This window comes from Salvelinus sp. IW2-2015, linkage group LG9 (genome assembly GCF_002910315.2).
Source record: "Salvelinus sp. IW2-2015 linkage group LG9, ASM291031v2, whole genome shotgun sequence".
NCBI lineage: Eukaryota > Metazoa > Chordata > Actinopteri > Salmoniformes > Salmonidae > Salvelinus > Salvelinus sp. IW2-2015.
Genome location: NC_036849.1, coordinates 20,474,171 through 20,491,061, shown reverse-complemented (window position 1 = coordinate 20,491,061; position 16,891 = coordinate 20,474,171). Strand labels below are relative to the sequence as shown.

Below are 16,891 nucleotides of genomic sequence, written 5' to 3'. Positions count from 1 at the left end.
CCTCTCCATCTGTCAGGTTAGATGGGGAGCATCGCTGCACACCTATTTTCAGGTCTCTCCAGATGTTCGATCAGGTTCAAGTCTAGGCTCTGGCTGGGCCACTCAAGGACATTCAGAGACTTGTCCCGAAGCCACTCCTGCGTTGTCTTGGCTGTGTGCTTAGGGGTTGTTGTCCTGTTGGAAGGTGAACCTTCACCCCAGTCTGAGGTCCTGAGAGCTGTGGATCAGGTTTTCCTCAAGGATCTCTCCGTACTTTGCTCTGTTCATCTTTCCAATGATCCTGACTAGTCTCCCAGTCCCTGCCGCTGAAAAACATCCCCACAACATGATGTTGCCACCACCATGCTTCACCGTAGGGATGGTGCCAGGTTTCCTCTAGACGTGACGATTGGCATTCAGGCTAAACAGTTCAATCTTGGTTTCATCAGACCAGAGAATCTTGATTCTCATGGTCTGAAAGTCTTTAGGTGCCTTTTTGCAAACTCCAAGCGGGCTGTCATGTGCCTTTTACTGAGGAGTGGCTTCCGTCTGGCCACTCTACCATAAAGGCCTGATTTGATGGAGTGTTGCAGAGATGGTTGTCCTTCTGGAAGGTTCTCCTATCTCCACAGAGGAACTTTAGAGCTCTGTCAGAGTGACCATAGTGGCGCAGCGGTCTAAGGCACTGCATCTCAGTGCTAGACGCGTCGATACAGACCCTGGTTTGATTCCAAGCTGTATCACAACCGGACGTGATCGGGAGTCCCATAGGGCGGCACACAATTGTCTCAGCATCGTTAGGGTTCGGGTTTTGCCAGGGTAGGCCATCATTGTAAATAAGAGTCTTAACAGACTTGCCTAATTAAATAAAGGTTAAATAAATATATTCTTTGTCACTTACCTGACCAAGGCCCTTCTCCCCTGATTGCTCAGTTTGTCCGGGCTGCCAACTCTAGGAAGAGTCTTGGTGGTGCCAAACTTCTTCTATTTAGGAATGATGGAGGCCACTGTGTTCTTGGGGACCTGCAATGCTGCAGAAATGTTTTGGTACCCTTCCCCAGATCTGTGCCTCAACACAGTCCTGTCTTGGAGCTCCACAGACAATTCCTTCGACCTCATGGCTTGGTTTTTAATCTGACATGCACTGTCAACTGTGGGACCTTATATAGACAGGTGTGTGCCTTTCCAAATCATGTCCAATCAATTGAATTGACCACAGGTGGACTCCGATAAAGTTGTAGAAACATCTCAAGGATGGTCAATGGAAACAGGATGCATCTGAGCTCAATTTCGAGTCTCATAGCAAAGGGTCTGAATAGTTATGTAAATAAGCTGTTTCAGTTTTTGAAAAAAAATACATACATTTGAAAAAATATATAAAACCTGTTTTCACTTTGTCATTATTGGGTATAATTATTGGGTGTGTAGATTGATGAGGAATAGTTTTTATTTAATCAATTTTAGAATAAGCCTGTAATGTAACAAAATGTAGAAAAAGTCAAGGATCTGAATACTTTCCGAATGCACTGTAAAATGACCTTCTAGACGATTCTGTCCTTCCAACTTTGTGGCAACAGTTTGGGGAAGGCCCTTTCCCGTAACAGCATGACAATGCTCCCGTGCACAAGCGAGGTCCAAAGCGAGGTCCATGCCTGACCTCACTAATGCTCTTGTGGCTGAATGGAAGCAAGTCCCTGCAGCAATGTTCCAACATCTAGTGGAAAGCCTTCCCAGAAGAGTGGAGGCTGTTATAGCAGCAAAGGGAGGACCAACTCCATATTAATTTCCATTAATATGAGATGTTCGATGAGCAGGTGTCCACATACTTTGGTCATGTAGTGTTTTTCTAGGGTTAATTTTAGATAATTGTTATGCTTTTTCAGCTATTCCTGAACCTGAGACCAGAAGCAGGCTACCTGAGGGCAATACCAGAACAAATGGTCTATTGATTCTGTTTCCTCACAACAAAATCTACTGAACTGCGATGGTTGTATGCATCCCAGGGAGTTAATACTGTACCATGTCTGAATATGAAGCTTAGTTAATTAATCTGGAGGGCCCTTCGTTATGGCCCGGCTTGTCTTATTTTTCTCGTCGGGAAGTTGTCGAGGGAGAAGCAGAATAATGATAGTGAAGGAGTACATCTTGTTTTCCTCAGTGTGATCTGGGTAATCCCAGACCCAGGCAGGCATCCTCAGGTGTGCTCCAATTAGGACAGACATGATGAAACACTCCTAATGGGCCGTGTGCCTTTTGGAATTTACAGGTAAAATGAAAAGGTCTGGTTTAATCAGGTCCCAGACTAACTCCTGTTCATGATTTCTATAAAAAAATTTATCATACATGTTGTGTGAGGATTCTTTACCATCCACAAGTAGCTATGTTATTTTTCTCTGCTGTGCCTTGAGAGACTTGTTGATTCAGTATCTGTGGACGTGTCCTCTCCCTAGAGACTAATTCAGTCATTATGACTGATAATAACAAACTGGCTTTACATGAACCTTAATTTTTGATAAGCCATTCTAGTGGGCTGCAGCTGGGTGAGAGCGAGCAGGGAATGGGAGATAGAGTATTTATCCTGGCATCTCTGCTTTCTCCGCATACATCTGTTCAATTAGTCAGCCTCATGGGTCCTGCTCATTCAGACTCTGCATATTTAAACTATATCCCTTTCATTCTATTATCTGAATGGAAGGTATATTGTATTTAATGACAAATGCAATCCCTGTGCATTTCTATCATCTCAACATATTCAATGACAATTCTTATTCTGCACTCTTTTGGATCACTTAAAATTCTAACCACATGCAATTGCACGTTTTGTCAAAGCCTAGGAAAATGATACATGAAAATTATGTACATATAGAATGGCATGCGACCACCGATCCTGAGCTATTTCTGTATTAGGGACTGTACGTTATTTATAATGAGGGATACCTGGATACCTACACTCTAAAATGAAAATGGATGGCCCTCCCTTTAGTAAAATATATTTTTACCCTCCCTTAGCACTTGAAAAAAACAACTGACCCTCCCCTATACCCTAAATAATTATTAAAACATAAACTGGATAGCAGATAACATGGCTACTGCTTATCCTCACTCTTAGGATAGACCAGAGCCTTAGATATGCCGTTTTTTCAGGGATCAAGGTAAGACCCAAGTGCAGACTGTGTGAAGTAACCATGTTTATTGTAACATGGGCAGGCAAAGGACAGGTCAAGGCAGGCAGGGGTTGATAATCCAGAGTAGGAGCAAAGGTACAGGATGGCAGGCAGGCTCAGGGTCAGGGTCAGGCAGAGTTCAGTAATCCAGGGGTGGAGCAAAGGTACAAGACGGCAGGCAGAGTGGTTGGGCAGGTGGGCTCGGAGTCAGGACATGCAAGAGTCAAAACCAGGAGGGCGAGAAAAGAGAAACTGGAAAAAGCAAGAGCTGAGACACAAAACGCTGGTAGGCTTGAACAAACAAGACGAACTGGCACAGACAGACAGAAAACACAGGTATAAATACACAGGGGATAATGGGGAAGATGGGAGACACCTGGAGGGGGTGGAGACAAGCACAAGGACAGGTGAAACAGATCAGGGCGTGACAGTTTTAGAAACTGTTTTTTGTTTGGTAAGCATTACATGACAAAGTAGCCAGATGGTTGTGGATTTGCAGATCACCGCGGACAAGGGTGAAAAGATATCCATTATAATAAAAGCACTGCATGAATCAATCATGCCTTTTATAAACGCATTTCATGCAATTCATTTTACATGACTGGAGACAAGCAGAATCTTTTTTAACACCACAACAGAGCATGACAACGAATGAGTGCATGCTGCAGCAACGGAGAAGTTTTGATTTCTATACAGGCTATTGTTAAAAAAGAGGATAGTCTAAGTTTGGAACAGTGCTAAAGTTGTCTATCAACTGTAAAAATGTAGGCAACAGAACCAGTTACAACTGAAGTATCTGATCATCAATGAAAAAGCCATTAATTGTTTAACACATCAGCCACATATCATCAGGTTGGCCTATATTGACTTGTAAAAAATATAATTTGTGAAATTTTCATTTTCGAATTTATACCATGACATTGTTATTACAAAATAGATATGTGTTGACTGTGATTAGGCCATGGGAATTTAAGAGCATCTGCTAAGCTGAATTTAATAAACTAGGCATGCATAGCTCACCACATGATCCTCAAACCAAAGACTGGCCAAACTCGAGTTTCTAAAACTGAATTCAAAGGCGCTTTTGAATGACTGTATAGCATAATAAGGCATTTTCCGTTTCATTATTATTTAATTCTAAGTAATTATATTTTTTAAATGTCATTGTATATAGCATAAATGCTAAATATATAGGCATGTTGTTGAAGTGCTGTTGTTGATGTGTTGTTGAAAGGCTGAGCGTTCCTGCCAGCCTGTAGCGTGTCACAAATGCTGTACAATTGATTTCTTAAAATGGCAGGCTATAGCTTTGAAATAATAATATAGCCGAAATAATAATTTTTCATTCCTGTCACGTTCCTGACCTTATTTCCTTTGTTTAGTCTTTGTTTAGTTGGTCAGGACGTGAGCTGGGTGGGTATATTCTATGTTTTGTGTTTCATTGGTTTAGGTGTGTCTTATTGGCCTGATATGGTTCTCAATCAGAGGCAGGTGTTTTACGTTGTCTCTGATTGGGAACCATATTAAGGTAGACTGTTTTCACTGTTTGTTTGTGGGTAATTGTTCCTGTTCGTGCGTTCATTGTTTTTTCTATGTTCACTAGTTCAGGATTGTAGCGTCGTTGGTTTCGTTCTGTTTATTGTTTTGTTCGTATTGAAGAGTATTCAAATAAATATGGATACATACCACACTGCGATTTGGTCCTCCTACCTTCCACATTACGACGATCGTTACAATTCCTTAGGCCACCTGGCTTGCTCCTGACTGATTTAGAGTTAGTATGTTGTTTAACAGTCTGTTGAAAGGTCGAATGTCAAAAATCAATGTCGAACAGAATCATTACTTCCCATACAAAGTACATGTTTTGTCTCATCGGCTATAGAAGACTGAATGTCGTAGAGACAAACCAAATATATCCCATATTCAGCAGAATCACGTCTTTCCCCAGCATTTTACAGCTTGTTTCTAGCATAAAGCATTGCGGATTAAAGCGTCGTTATAGATCACTTTACATAATCAGATCCATTACATTTTTTTCAAAATCTCAAGTTAACAAGGGCCTATTCTTTTAGCCGTTTTCTTTAAAAGCCACAATACCCTCACATACTCCTTCAATTCGAGCACTGGATTTAACTTAACACACCAAGCTCTTCACTGACACTGAGATATTTAAGGAGTTCTTGGTGACTGAATTGGCTGACAAAATCTTTGGATAGTAGACTATCATTTCATTTGTCAAACAGGTAGGCCTGTCAGAATGGTGGGTGTAGCTGGTGTATGCAGTCAAGCGCAGGAGAGCAGAGAATTGGGAGCAACGTAACTTTACTCAGAATAATGAATGGTGCAAGGTCAAACAATACACTTGTCCAAACACAAACATCAACTTTTACGCATGGGCAAGAAACAGCACCCGTCGAAATAACCAGTCATCAACATTACCGAACATGACATAAAACAATCGCGCACAACACCATGGGGGAAACAGAGGGTTAAATACATGAACAATAATTAGGGGAATGAAAAACAGGTGTGTAGAAACAAAGACAAAACAAATGGAAATGAAAAGTGGATCGGCGATGGCTAGTAGACCGATGACGCCGACCGCCGACCGCCTCCCGAACAAGGAGAGGAACCGACTTCGGCTGAAGTCGTGACAAGGCCTACCTCTTATTTCTTGAATAGGAAGAAATAGGGTCCAGCACAAAGCCGTCTTGTTGTAAAATTAAAATGAGGGCTGTTTAGATTAATTAGGTCTTCTCGAATTAGCCTACCTTCAGCACCAATGTGCTGTCCAGCTCCACGGTGGTCACTTCATGTAAATTATTTGAATATGGCTTATCTACAGTATAGGCCAGCCTTTCTCAAACGTTTTTGTGCCAGGAACAGTCCAGAGGTGTCAAGGTGTTTTCAACAGCCAGTCTGTTGCGATATTTAGATGTTGTTGCAGCAAGAGAGGAGAAACTGGTCTCACATAAGTAGGTACAATGAATGGGGATTAATGTCTTCACTGCCATCTCGCAGAGTTGCTGGTATTCTCCGCTGCTGAACAGTTAGAATGTGGATAGGCGCATCTCATTAAAACGAGCAAGCAGGCCTTGGTCACAGGACAGCTCCAATAGGGCCTGAATACTTTCCGAATGCACTGTATGCTGCAGACCAGCAAGCATCCTCAACAGATTGGTGTCGGTCCATGGACCGGGTTTGAGAAGGGCTTTTATAGGCTATGGATAATTTTATTGAGACCACACTAGGCGCACTTGATATTGCACGCCCAGCAGAGAATCAGGGATTCAGGGCATCATCGAGCACACATGAGACAATAAGCAACTAATTATCAAACCCTGAGCAATATGACATTTCATTCATTACAAATTACATGACCCTCCTCTAGACTAAAAAAATAAATACTAAACCCTCCCTGTCTGAAATTGAAAAAGCATGAAACTCCCCCATTTTCCTCCAGGTAACTATTGTGTACATTTCAACCTCTCTTAAAATATATTTGTAATATTATGCACCTCAAAAGGCACAGCTGGAAATATCAACAAGTAGGCCTACAGATTATCTGGAGTTGGAGAGAAGTGTGAGAGCCAACACAGTAACTCAAGCACAGCCTTGCTAGGATTCACTTTAGTCTGAGAGCTCAAGTCTATTTCTGGAGGAACCCAGCTCTGAAATAGCCGCCAAGGGCTGCAAGCATTCCACTGGAATACCAGATAAGAGCATGGAGAGCACAACTTTTATCAAGCAGCCTACTGTGCAACTTTCCACTAAGTCATAATCTACAAAGTGGGCTTGTTTGTACACTACATGGCTAAAAGTATGTGGACACCTGCTGATCGAACATCTCATTCCAAAATCATGGGCAGTTGGTCTCCCCTTTGCTGCTATAACAGCCTCCACTCTTCTGGGAAGGCTTTCCACTAGATGTTGGAACATTGCTGCGGGGACTTGCTTCCATTCAGCCACAAGAGCATTCCAGCTGTGAGGTCGGGCATGGATCTCGCTTTGGACCTCGCTTTGTGCACAGGGGCATTGTCATGCTGAAACAGGAAAGGGCCTTCTCCAAACTGTAGCCACAAAGTTGGAAGCACAGAATATAGAATGTCTAGAATGTCATCGTATGCTGTAGCATTCAGACTTCACTGGAACTAAGGGGCCTAGCCCGAACTATGAAAAACAGCCCCAGACCATTATTCCTCCCCCACTAAACTTTACAGTTGGCACTATGCATTCGGGCAGGTAGCATTCTTCTGGCATCCTCCAAACCCAGATTCATAATTCGAACTGCCAGATGCTGAAGCGGGGTTCATCACTCCAGAGAACGCGTTTCCACTGCTCCAGAGTCCAATGACGGATAGCTTTACACCAGTCCAGCCAACGCTTGGCATTGCACATGGTGATCTTAGTCTTGTGTGCGACTGCTCGTCCATGGAAACCCATTTCATGAAGCTCCCGACGAACAGTTCTTGTGCTGACGTTGCATCCAGGGCAGAAATTTGACGAACTGACTTATTGAAAAGGTGGCATCTTATGACGGTGCCACGTTAAAGGTTGAGCTCTTCAGTAAGGCTATTCTACAGCCAATGTTTGTCTATGGAGATTGCATGGCTGTGTGCTCGATTTTATACTGTGGCTGAAATAGCCAAATCCACTAATTTGAAGGGGTCCACATACTTTTGAATATATGGTTTATCAATGACTCATATAATTACCTTAATTAACTTTTTGCTAAAACTATTTTTGGACTTAATGATTAATGATTAATTAATGATACAGTTTATATACCTATTGATTATTGAAGAATATAATTAATTAATTAATCATGAGCTTAGTTCAACTGTCATACCCCATTGAAACCCAGAATATAAGCTTGTTTTACTCTAATGTTTGTAAACAATTAAAATGTTTTTTAAAAACACTCTACAGCCTCCAAACATTGTTAAAACTATAAATTGTGATATCATGGATGGTCAGTACTTGCATCCATAGCTCTGTCTATGAGTTTAAGAGTGGTTACATACATCTCCAGGCCCATCCCTCAGAGGTTGGCTCGCTGCTTTGTTATTGTTTCAATTGTTGTTTCAATTCAAAGGAGTCTAGCTTTAACTAGCTCCCTCTGCTGAGATAAGAACTCTTGTCAATGAGTAGTTATTCATATTTTATTCAATATACTACTGCGCTAACGTGGTCTGCCATGTTGTGATGTATCTACTACCATGCTGTGGTTGAGGGAAATTGACCTGACCTAGTTTGGCCTCCTGGGATTAGGTTATATTGCTAAGTTACAGAATCTGCTGAATTACATTGACCTGATTAAGATCTTATAAGCATTGGAAGAGACAGAGGTTGCATCATAAACACAATGGCTCATTGGTATGGAGAGCGCGCGTTAGCAGTAATTAAAGTAGGATGGTGGTGAGAAGCGGAGACACTGGCTGTCCTGGGCCTAAAGGGATAAATCAGCTGTCTCTGAGGACATTCAGCGCTGACACACCACTCAGTCTGTGCTTTTACCAGAAAATACAACTGAGGTCCTCTGGAGTTAAGTTACCCCTTGGGATCGGTTACTGAGAATTGTTTTTGAAGGGAAAAGCCTAAAATATTTGAGGGTAGACGGGGAAATGTATCCTTGAAATCAAGAGGGTGAATGTAGAACCATAATTAAAATATTTTTTCAAATATTTGCTAAGACCACATTATTACATACCTGCACTACAATGATATATTATAAAATGGGTTGTTTGATCCTGGATACGGATTGGAGCAGAGTTCCAAGCCGTGCTGTATTGGTCATCACAGACACACCTCTACCTGCTAACAGTTCCATATGAAAAAGGAACTTGTCAAGAAAACAACACGAAGAGCAAAGTCTACTGATGCAGCTCCCATTGAGGCCACTAGCACTACTCTGTCTCCTACTATCACGCAGGAAGTGCCAGAGACCATCTCAGAAGCTACAGTTGTGGCAGCTACAAAAGGAAGGGGAAAAGCGCCCCTAAAGGGAAAAGCTGTATCTCAGGAAATTGACACTACTGAATCAGAGCAGCCGAGAAAGCCCCACAGAGGGAGAGTGGCAAGAAAATAGAGCTTAGGCCTTCATAGATTTTTGTTTGTATGATTGCTAATGTATGATTGCTCAACTTATTGCTTTTTTTTTTTTTTTTTACTTCTCTGGTGTTATAGTTAAGCAATATTGTACGACGCAACACGGAGTGCCTGGATACAGTCCTTAGCTGTGGTATATTGGACATATGCCAAAAACCCCTGAGGTGCCTTATTGCTATTATAAACTGGTTACCAACGTAATTAGAGCAGTAAAAATAAATGTTTTGTCATACTCGTGGTATACAGTCTGATATACGGCTGTCAGTCAATCAGCATTCAAGGCTTGAACCACCCAGTTTATAATAACATATACAGTGCATTCGGAAAGTATTCAGGCCCCTTGACTTTTTCCACATTTTGTTACGTTACTGCCTTATTCTAAAATGGATAAAATATATATTTTGCCCTCATCAATCTACACACAATACCCCATAATGACAAAGCGAAAACAGGTTAAGACATTTTTGCAAATGTATTAAAAATAATAAACCTTATTTATATACATGTAAGTATTCAGATCCTTTGCTATGAGACTTGAACTTGAGCTCAGGTGCATCCTGTTTCCATTGAGCATCCTTGAGATGTTTCTACAACTGGATCAATTCAATTGATTGGACATGATTTGGAAAGGCACACACTTGTCTATACATGGTCCCACAGTTGACAGTGCATGTCAGAGCAAAAACCAAGCTATGACGTCAAAGGAATTGTTCGTAGACGGCCGAGACAGGATCGTGTCAAGGCACAGATGATTGACAGAGAAATTGATGATGAAAAGATTGTGGGGGCTTTGACATTATCGATCATAGTCTGCTGCTGGAAAAACGTATGTTTTATGGCTTTACACCCCCTGCTATATTGTGGATAAAGTGTTACCTATCTAACAGAACACAGAGGGTGTTCTTTAATGGAAGACTCTCCAACATAATCCAAGTACAATCAGGAATTCCCCAAGGCAGCTGTCTAGGCCCATTGCTTTTTTCAGTCTTTACTGATGAATTGCCACTGGCTTTGAGGAAAGTCAGAGTGTCTATGTATGCGGATGACTCAACACTATACGTCAGCTACTACAGCAACGGAAATTAATGCAACTCTTTGTTAGTTTCAGATTGGGTGGCAAGGAATAAGTTAGTCCTAAATATTTCTAAAACTAAAAGCTTTGTATTTAGGACAAATCATTCACTAAACCCTAACCTCAACTAAAACATGTAATAAATAATGTGGAAATTGAGCAAGTTGAGGTGACTAAACTGCTTGGGGTAAAGCTGGATTGTAAACTGTCATAGTCAAAACATATTGATACAACAGTAGCTAAGATGGGGAGAAGTATGTCCATGATAAGGCGCTGCTCTACCTTCTTGACAGCACTGTCAACAAGGCAGGTCCTACAGGCCCTAGTTTTGTTGAACATGGACTACTGTTCAGTCATGTGGTCAGGTGCCACAAAAAAAGGAAATTGCAATTGGTTCAGAACAGTGCAGCACGGCTGGCCCTTGGATGTACACAGAGAACTAATATAAATAATATGCATGTCAATCTCTCCTGGCTCAAAGTGGAGGAGAGATTGACTTCATCACTGCTTTTATTTATGAGAGGTATTGACATGTTGAATGCACCGAGCTCTCTGTTTGAACTACTGGTACACAGTTCGGACACCCATGCATACCCCACAAGACATGCCACAAGAGGTCTCTTCACAGTCCCGAAGTCCAGAACAGACTATGGAAGGCGCACAGTACTAAATAGAGCCATGACTACATGGAACTCTATTCCACATCAAGTAACTCATACAAGCAGTAAAATTAGATTTAAAAAACAGATTAAAAAAAACCTTATGGAACAGCGGGGACTGTGAAGCAACACAAACATAGGCACAGACACATGATAGCATGTGCACTATACACAGCTAATGGGGATCCATAATAAATACTAATACAAATACAACCAGATATAAACTCTTACTGTCAGTCGTTGCATGAGTAAGCTTCAGTCCTATTTGTATCACATTGCCTCTGATCAAATCTATCTGAAGGGAAATCTTAGATGTAATGGTGAGATAATGGATCTGGCTCATCAGAGACCTGCTGTGGGTTTTGATGAAGAGACATGTTGACCGGCTGGTGAACAGTAAGGAAGTGCTGCTTCTCTCACCTACACTATCTGGGTCCGGCTTTGCTCCTGCTGTCTTTTATATTAGCAATTAAAACCTAATTAAAATCATCAGAAGGCGTGGAGGGCGGTGCTGCTGGACATGAGTTAAAAATCGCCTTTTTTACCTTAAGCATTTTCTACTTACTAGAATTCAGGACAAGTTGTGTTAGTGTGTTGGAGACATGTTATACTGCTGGTGGTTAACTACACCAGTTGACACATTTTTGGAATTGTCACAGGTTAATGAAAGTTTACTTACTTTACTTGGGCCCATCGCTCCTCTCCATTGCACCCTACTTTGGGCAGTCCTCAGCATGCCTGGTTCTTTTGGTGTTGTCTGCATCATGCTCGCTCCCTTTACTAGGTATTCAGCGTGCACACTTGTTTCCTTTGGCTTTGCAGGTTCGAGGAAAGAGCTTGTCTGGTGATGTTGGTGGGGCGGCTTTCAGAGAGAATGGGCTGATTCATCCCCATTCCTTCCTCTAAATCTCCTCTTCCAGGAGCCTGGTTGCTGCGCTCTTACAGGTCAATGCCATTGAACCTGAAACAATAAACTTGTTGAAAGGAATTGCTGAGGGGAACATGAATAAGGTTTTTGAACAACACCATCAAATGAATGAACTATGTACACTGAGTGTACAAAACATTAGGAACATGTTCCTAATATTGAGTTGCATCCCCTTTTGCCATCAGAACAGCCTCAATTCGTCAGGGCATGGACTCTACAAGGTGTCAAAAGCGTTCCACAGGGATGCTGGCTCATGTTGACTCCGATGCTTCCAATGCTCCAATGCTTCCCACAAGTTGGCCTACAGTGGATCTCTATACTGTATAGCTCGTTCCATCTCACCCCACAGATTCTCAATTGTATTGAGATCTGGTGACTGGGCAGGCCACTGCAGTAAGCGGAATTCACCATCACGATCTCCCGGGTGGCGCAGTGGTCTAGGGCACTGCATCGCAGTGCTAGCTGCGCCACCAGAGTCTCTGGGTTCACGCCCAGGCTCTGTCGCAGCCGGCCGCAACCGGGAGGTCCGTGGGGCGACGCACAATTGGCATAGCGTCGTCCGGGTTAGGGAGGGTTTGGCCGGTAGGGATATCCTTGTCTCAGTATGTAAAATGTAATAAAATGTATGCACTCTACTGTAAGTCGCTCTGGATAAGAGTGTCTGCTAAATGACTAAAATGTAAAATGTAATGTTCACGGAACCATTCCTGTATAATCCTAACCTTGTGACATTGGGCATTATCCTACTGAAAAAAATACATTTGCAGATGGATACATTGCTCTCATGAAGGGATGCATCTGATTGGCACTGATGTTCAGATATCCTGTGGCATTCAAATGTTGCTCCAATTTTATCAAGGCGCCCAATGTGTGCAATGGAAACTACCCCACACCATCAACAATAGCCTGAAATGTTGACACGCGGCATAATGGATGCATGTACTCATGTGGTTTTCGCCATACCCTAGTCCTCCCATCAGCGTGAAATTCATCAGACCAGACAATGTTTTTGCAATTTTCCAGTGTCCAGTGTTCATTCCTTAGCCCACTGCAATCGCAGTTTCTTGTTTTTTGCTGAAAGAAGTTGAACTCTGAGGTCATCGGCTGCCATACCCCATTCGTGTCAAGGTAAGACGAGTTGTACATTCTTTTATGGGTGTCACGATCATCATAGTTTTGAATAGAGGACCAAGGCGCAGCGTGATAGAACGACATCTTCTTTTTATTTTGAAGACGAACAAAAACAACCGTGAAGCTATTCAAACAAATAGTGCTGACACTRAACACTACACATAGACAATTACCCACAAWAGCCTAMTGCCTATGGCTGCCTTAAATATGGCTCCCAATCAGAGACAATGAATGACAGCTGTCTCTGATTGAGAACCATTCAGGCAACCATAGACTTACCTAGACACCTACACTCAACACAAACCCATACACTCTACCAAAACCCCCTATACCATACAACCACCCCAGACGAGACAACTATACACAAACATCCCCCCTGTCACACCCTGACCTAACCAAAATATTACAGAAAACAAAGATAACTAAGGCCAGGGCGTGACAATGGGTCTTTGGGCACTAATGTTGTACTGGACTGTCAGTTGACTATCTGTAGCCAGTCTGTTGCGCTACACAATTTGTCAGCCTTCTTTGTCCTCTTTCATCAATTACAATTTTTTTTACCATTGGCCTGCCATTGGCTGGATGTCCTTTGGGTGGTGGACCATTCTTGATACACACGAGAAGCTGTTGAACGTGAAAAACCCAGCAGTGTTACAGTTCTTGACACACTCAAACCGGTGTGCCTGGCACCTACTTCTATACCTCGTTCAAAGGCAATTAAATATTTTGTCTTGCCCATTCATCCATAGCTTTCACCTGGATTCACCTGGTAAGTCTACGTCATGGAAAGAGCAGGTGTTCCTAATGTTTTTAAACCCAGTGTATATGAAAAACAAAAAATAACAGTGATTTAAAAATCAGTTGGTTGCAAAACACTTCAACAGGACAAATAAAGCATTGAAAAAACATTTTCCTCAATACAGTATTCATCACGATAGCCATGTTCAGAGACCTCTCTCCTGTCACGTGGACAGAACATGACACATTATTAGTATCACAGCATGCAGCAGGTTACATGGAAAAATAATAGACGTTGTCGTACAAACAGAGTTCTTGTCACTGATTACAGAGATCAAAGTGATCAAAGGCAGTGAGGGCCAGGTTTCCTGGAACGGGGAGTAGAGGGGAGTCGCTACAGTATGTAAATAATACCTCAATTCACTGGAGCTGTATCATAGGGGTGGGATGGTGTTTTTGGCACCTGTGCAGTGATGAAAACTCACATTTCCATTCTGTCTTAAAAAGCTAAATCAGTGCTCCAAACCTGACTTTACTATATTATTCTCTCAAAACTTTGGTAAGAGAAGAAACTATAATCATGCATATGTATAAGTCATAATATAATACATTATTTAAAACATTCATATCATGCAAGATTAGCTGACCTTTAGCAACGAAATGGTATAAATAGAAAATCCAAGCTTTCTATTTTGACCCATGTGAGAGAGTGCTAAATTTAATTAGAGCTGTATGTGAAAGAATGGTATTAAACCTGGGGGGAAAAGAGACTGATTTAAGCACCTCCTTTGCAGCCGCTTTAACCTGGCACACATCAAAAACGCAGCAATGTTTTTCTCCTTGAGTAATTATTCAGTTCAAATAGCATATATTTCCTCCCGGCGGAGGGAGGTTATTCTGAATGGATGTTGCAGCAGCATAATGGACCTCAGATGGCTGTTTCCTTGACAACGCGGGGAGGGTGTGTAGAGAGAGAGGTATAAAAGCACAGGCAGCTCCTCGCTGAGGCTCACTCTGAGGTAAATACACTCACTGTCAACACAGAGGGGGCCCTGATTCACTCTCCGTTCCTATCTCAGAAGAGTCTGAGGCTCACCACCAGAAGTTACCGTCAAGCATGATGAGACCTAAGGATCTGCGCCAGGGCTCTGGCACMAAGACCTTCCTGGATGCCATGCACGATGGCAAAGTGCACCTGGCGCGCTTCGTCCTGGATGCGCTGGACAACCGCATAATCAACTCCAAGACGGAAAATGGCCGTACCCCTTTGATGTTCGCTGTTTGCCTGCAGGACCCCGGGGGCCGGGCCAAGTTTACCCGCCTGCTGCTGGAAAAAGGGGCCGACGTGAATTGCCAGGATGAGCACGGGCGTACCTCCTTGAGCCTGGCCTGTGAGCTGGGCCACCTGGACGTGGTCAAACTTCTGGTGCAGTTCAACGCCGACCCTGATGTATCTGACGCCTGGGGGAACAGCGCCCTGATGTACGCAGCCTACACCGGCCACAGCCACGTGTTGGAGTTCCTGGTCAGGGCATTCAAAAGAATGGGCCTGAGACTGGACCGCACCAATCAGGCTGGCCACTCTGCCATCCAGGTGGCCAAATTCTTTGGGCATGACCACTGTGTCCAGGCCCTGAACTCTGGGAGGAGGGGGGTAGTGTCAGATGACCCACTAGGGGAGGTCGGATTTGGGATGGAGGCCGGGACAGAGTGGCAGCAGCCCAACAAGCTCCCCAGGCAGGTTCTGGAGAGGTTCTCTAAACAGTTCCAGAGCCAGGATGAAGACCATCTGCCTGGCGTGTTCCAGAGACAGCTGAGGGTCGGGGACAGTAACAAACTGTGGGCGCGCATCAGATGCCAGAATCAGTCTCTAGATAGGAATCACCTTGAGAGGGCCCTGTCAGAAGAAGAACAGGATGACATATTCACAGCCAAACAGATACAGAACCATAAGCTACAGGACATGAGGGGGGTTAAAACACTGAGCCATCACCCAGAGCCATGCCAGAAAGATGTCAACAGACACAGAGGAATGAAACAGGAGGAGCCAGAGAGTATTCCACTCTGGGACAAAGCAAAGCCATTTAACCTGGACCTCCTGAGCAGCAGAAAGCAGTCCTATCAGGGTGATGTGTGTGACATGAGCCTATCAGGCAGTAAATTAAAGAGAGCCTCGCTGCAGGACGAGAGATCCCTGATAGCAAAGATTGAATGTCAAAAGAGCACCTGGGAGGTGACAAACGACACTGACAAAACCGTCACGGCACCAAAAGCACTTTTAATCTGTAAAAATAAATCTCAGAGAGCACCCGAGGATTCCATCACGGCGCCAAAAAATGATAATAATGACGTCGCTCAATCAAGCAGGAGAGGGAGTCAGAAGCGCGGCAGCCTCCCGCCGAACGGGCGACTCAACAAACTACTCTTCCACAGAGCAGAGATGGAGCCGGAGAAGATTCCTGTCCGTCCACCGGGGTTCACCGGGCTGGGGACCAGATTACTGCGGCGATTCACTGCCCCCGAGTTCATGAGACTGGTAATTGACTGTTCCTCCGGTTCCTCACAGGGCAGAGGGAGGATGTCCCGGTCCGAGACTTTTCCCTTTTCCCACACGCATCAGAGAGTTAACAGTCAGCCAAGCGTGGACAGCATTAGCGGGGTGAAGTGTGAATTTGAGAGCACTTCCCAAGTTGTCTCTCTGGAGTAACAGGGAAACCAATTGTTCAATTTGAAGAATTAGGAGAAGTCGATTTGATAAAGCACTTTAGATTCCACATGTTCAAGCAGTGTGGTAACTTATCTCCTTTATTCTTAGATTGTAAAATAACGATATAGCTCTATCTAAACTCTTGTTTCTTCAGTCTAATGAACATAGCCCATTGCTTTGTCTGTCCATTCAGTCATGTGCTATATACATCAATCGTAATGATGGCAGTGTCGCTTTTATTTGTCAAAAATAATGTTATATTATACTATTATACTATGGAATATGTAGCCTATATTCTAGGTAAGCCTGTCATGTATAATTATTTACAATGAATCATGATGTTAATATGCACAAGCTATGCTATGTAATATTTATTAAAATATAGAAAAATGTGACAGAATTCTC

The 16,891-nt window shown here is 43.0% G+C and overlaps 1 protein-coding gene across 1 annotated transcript; it reads left to right on the top strand.

Moving 5' to 3' along the window:
• The first annotated feature begins 14,806 nt into the window (after positions 1–14,806).
• LOC139028239 (uncharacterized) lies at positions 14,807–16,859 on the top strand. The gene has a single exon (XM_070445207.1). The coding sequence runs from the start codon at positions 14,897–14,899 to the stop codon at positions 16,484–16,486; it is 1,590 nt and encodes a 529-aa protein (XP_070301308.1). The 5' UTR covers positions 14,807–14,896; the 3' UTR covers positions 16,487–16,859.
• The last annotated feature ends 32 nt before the right edge of the window (positions 16,860–16,891 follow it).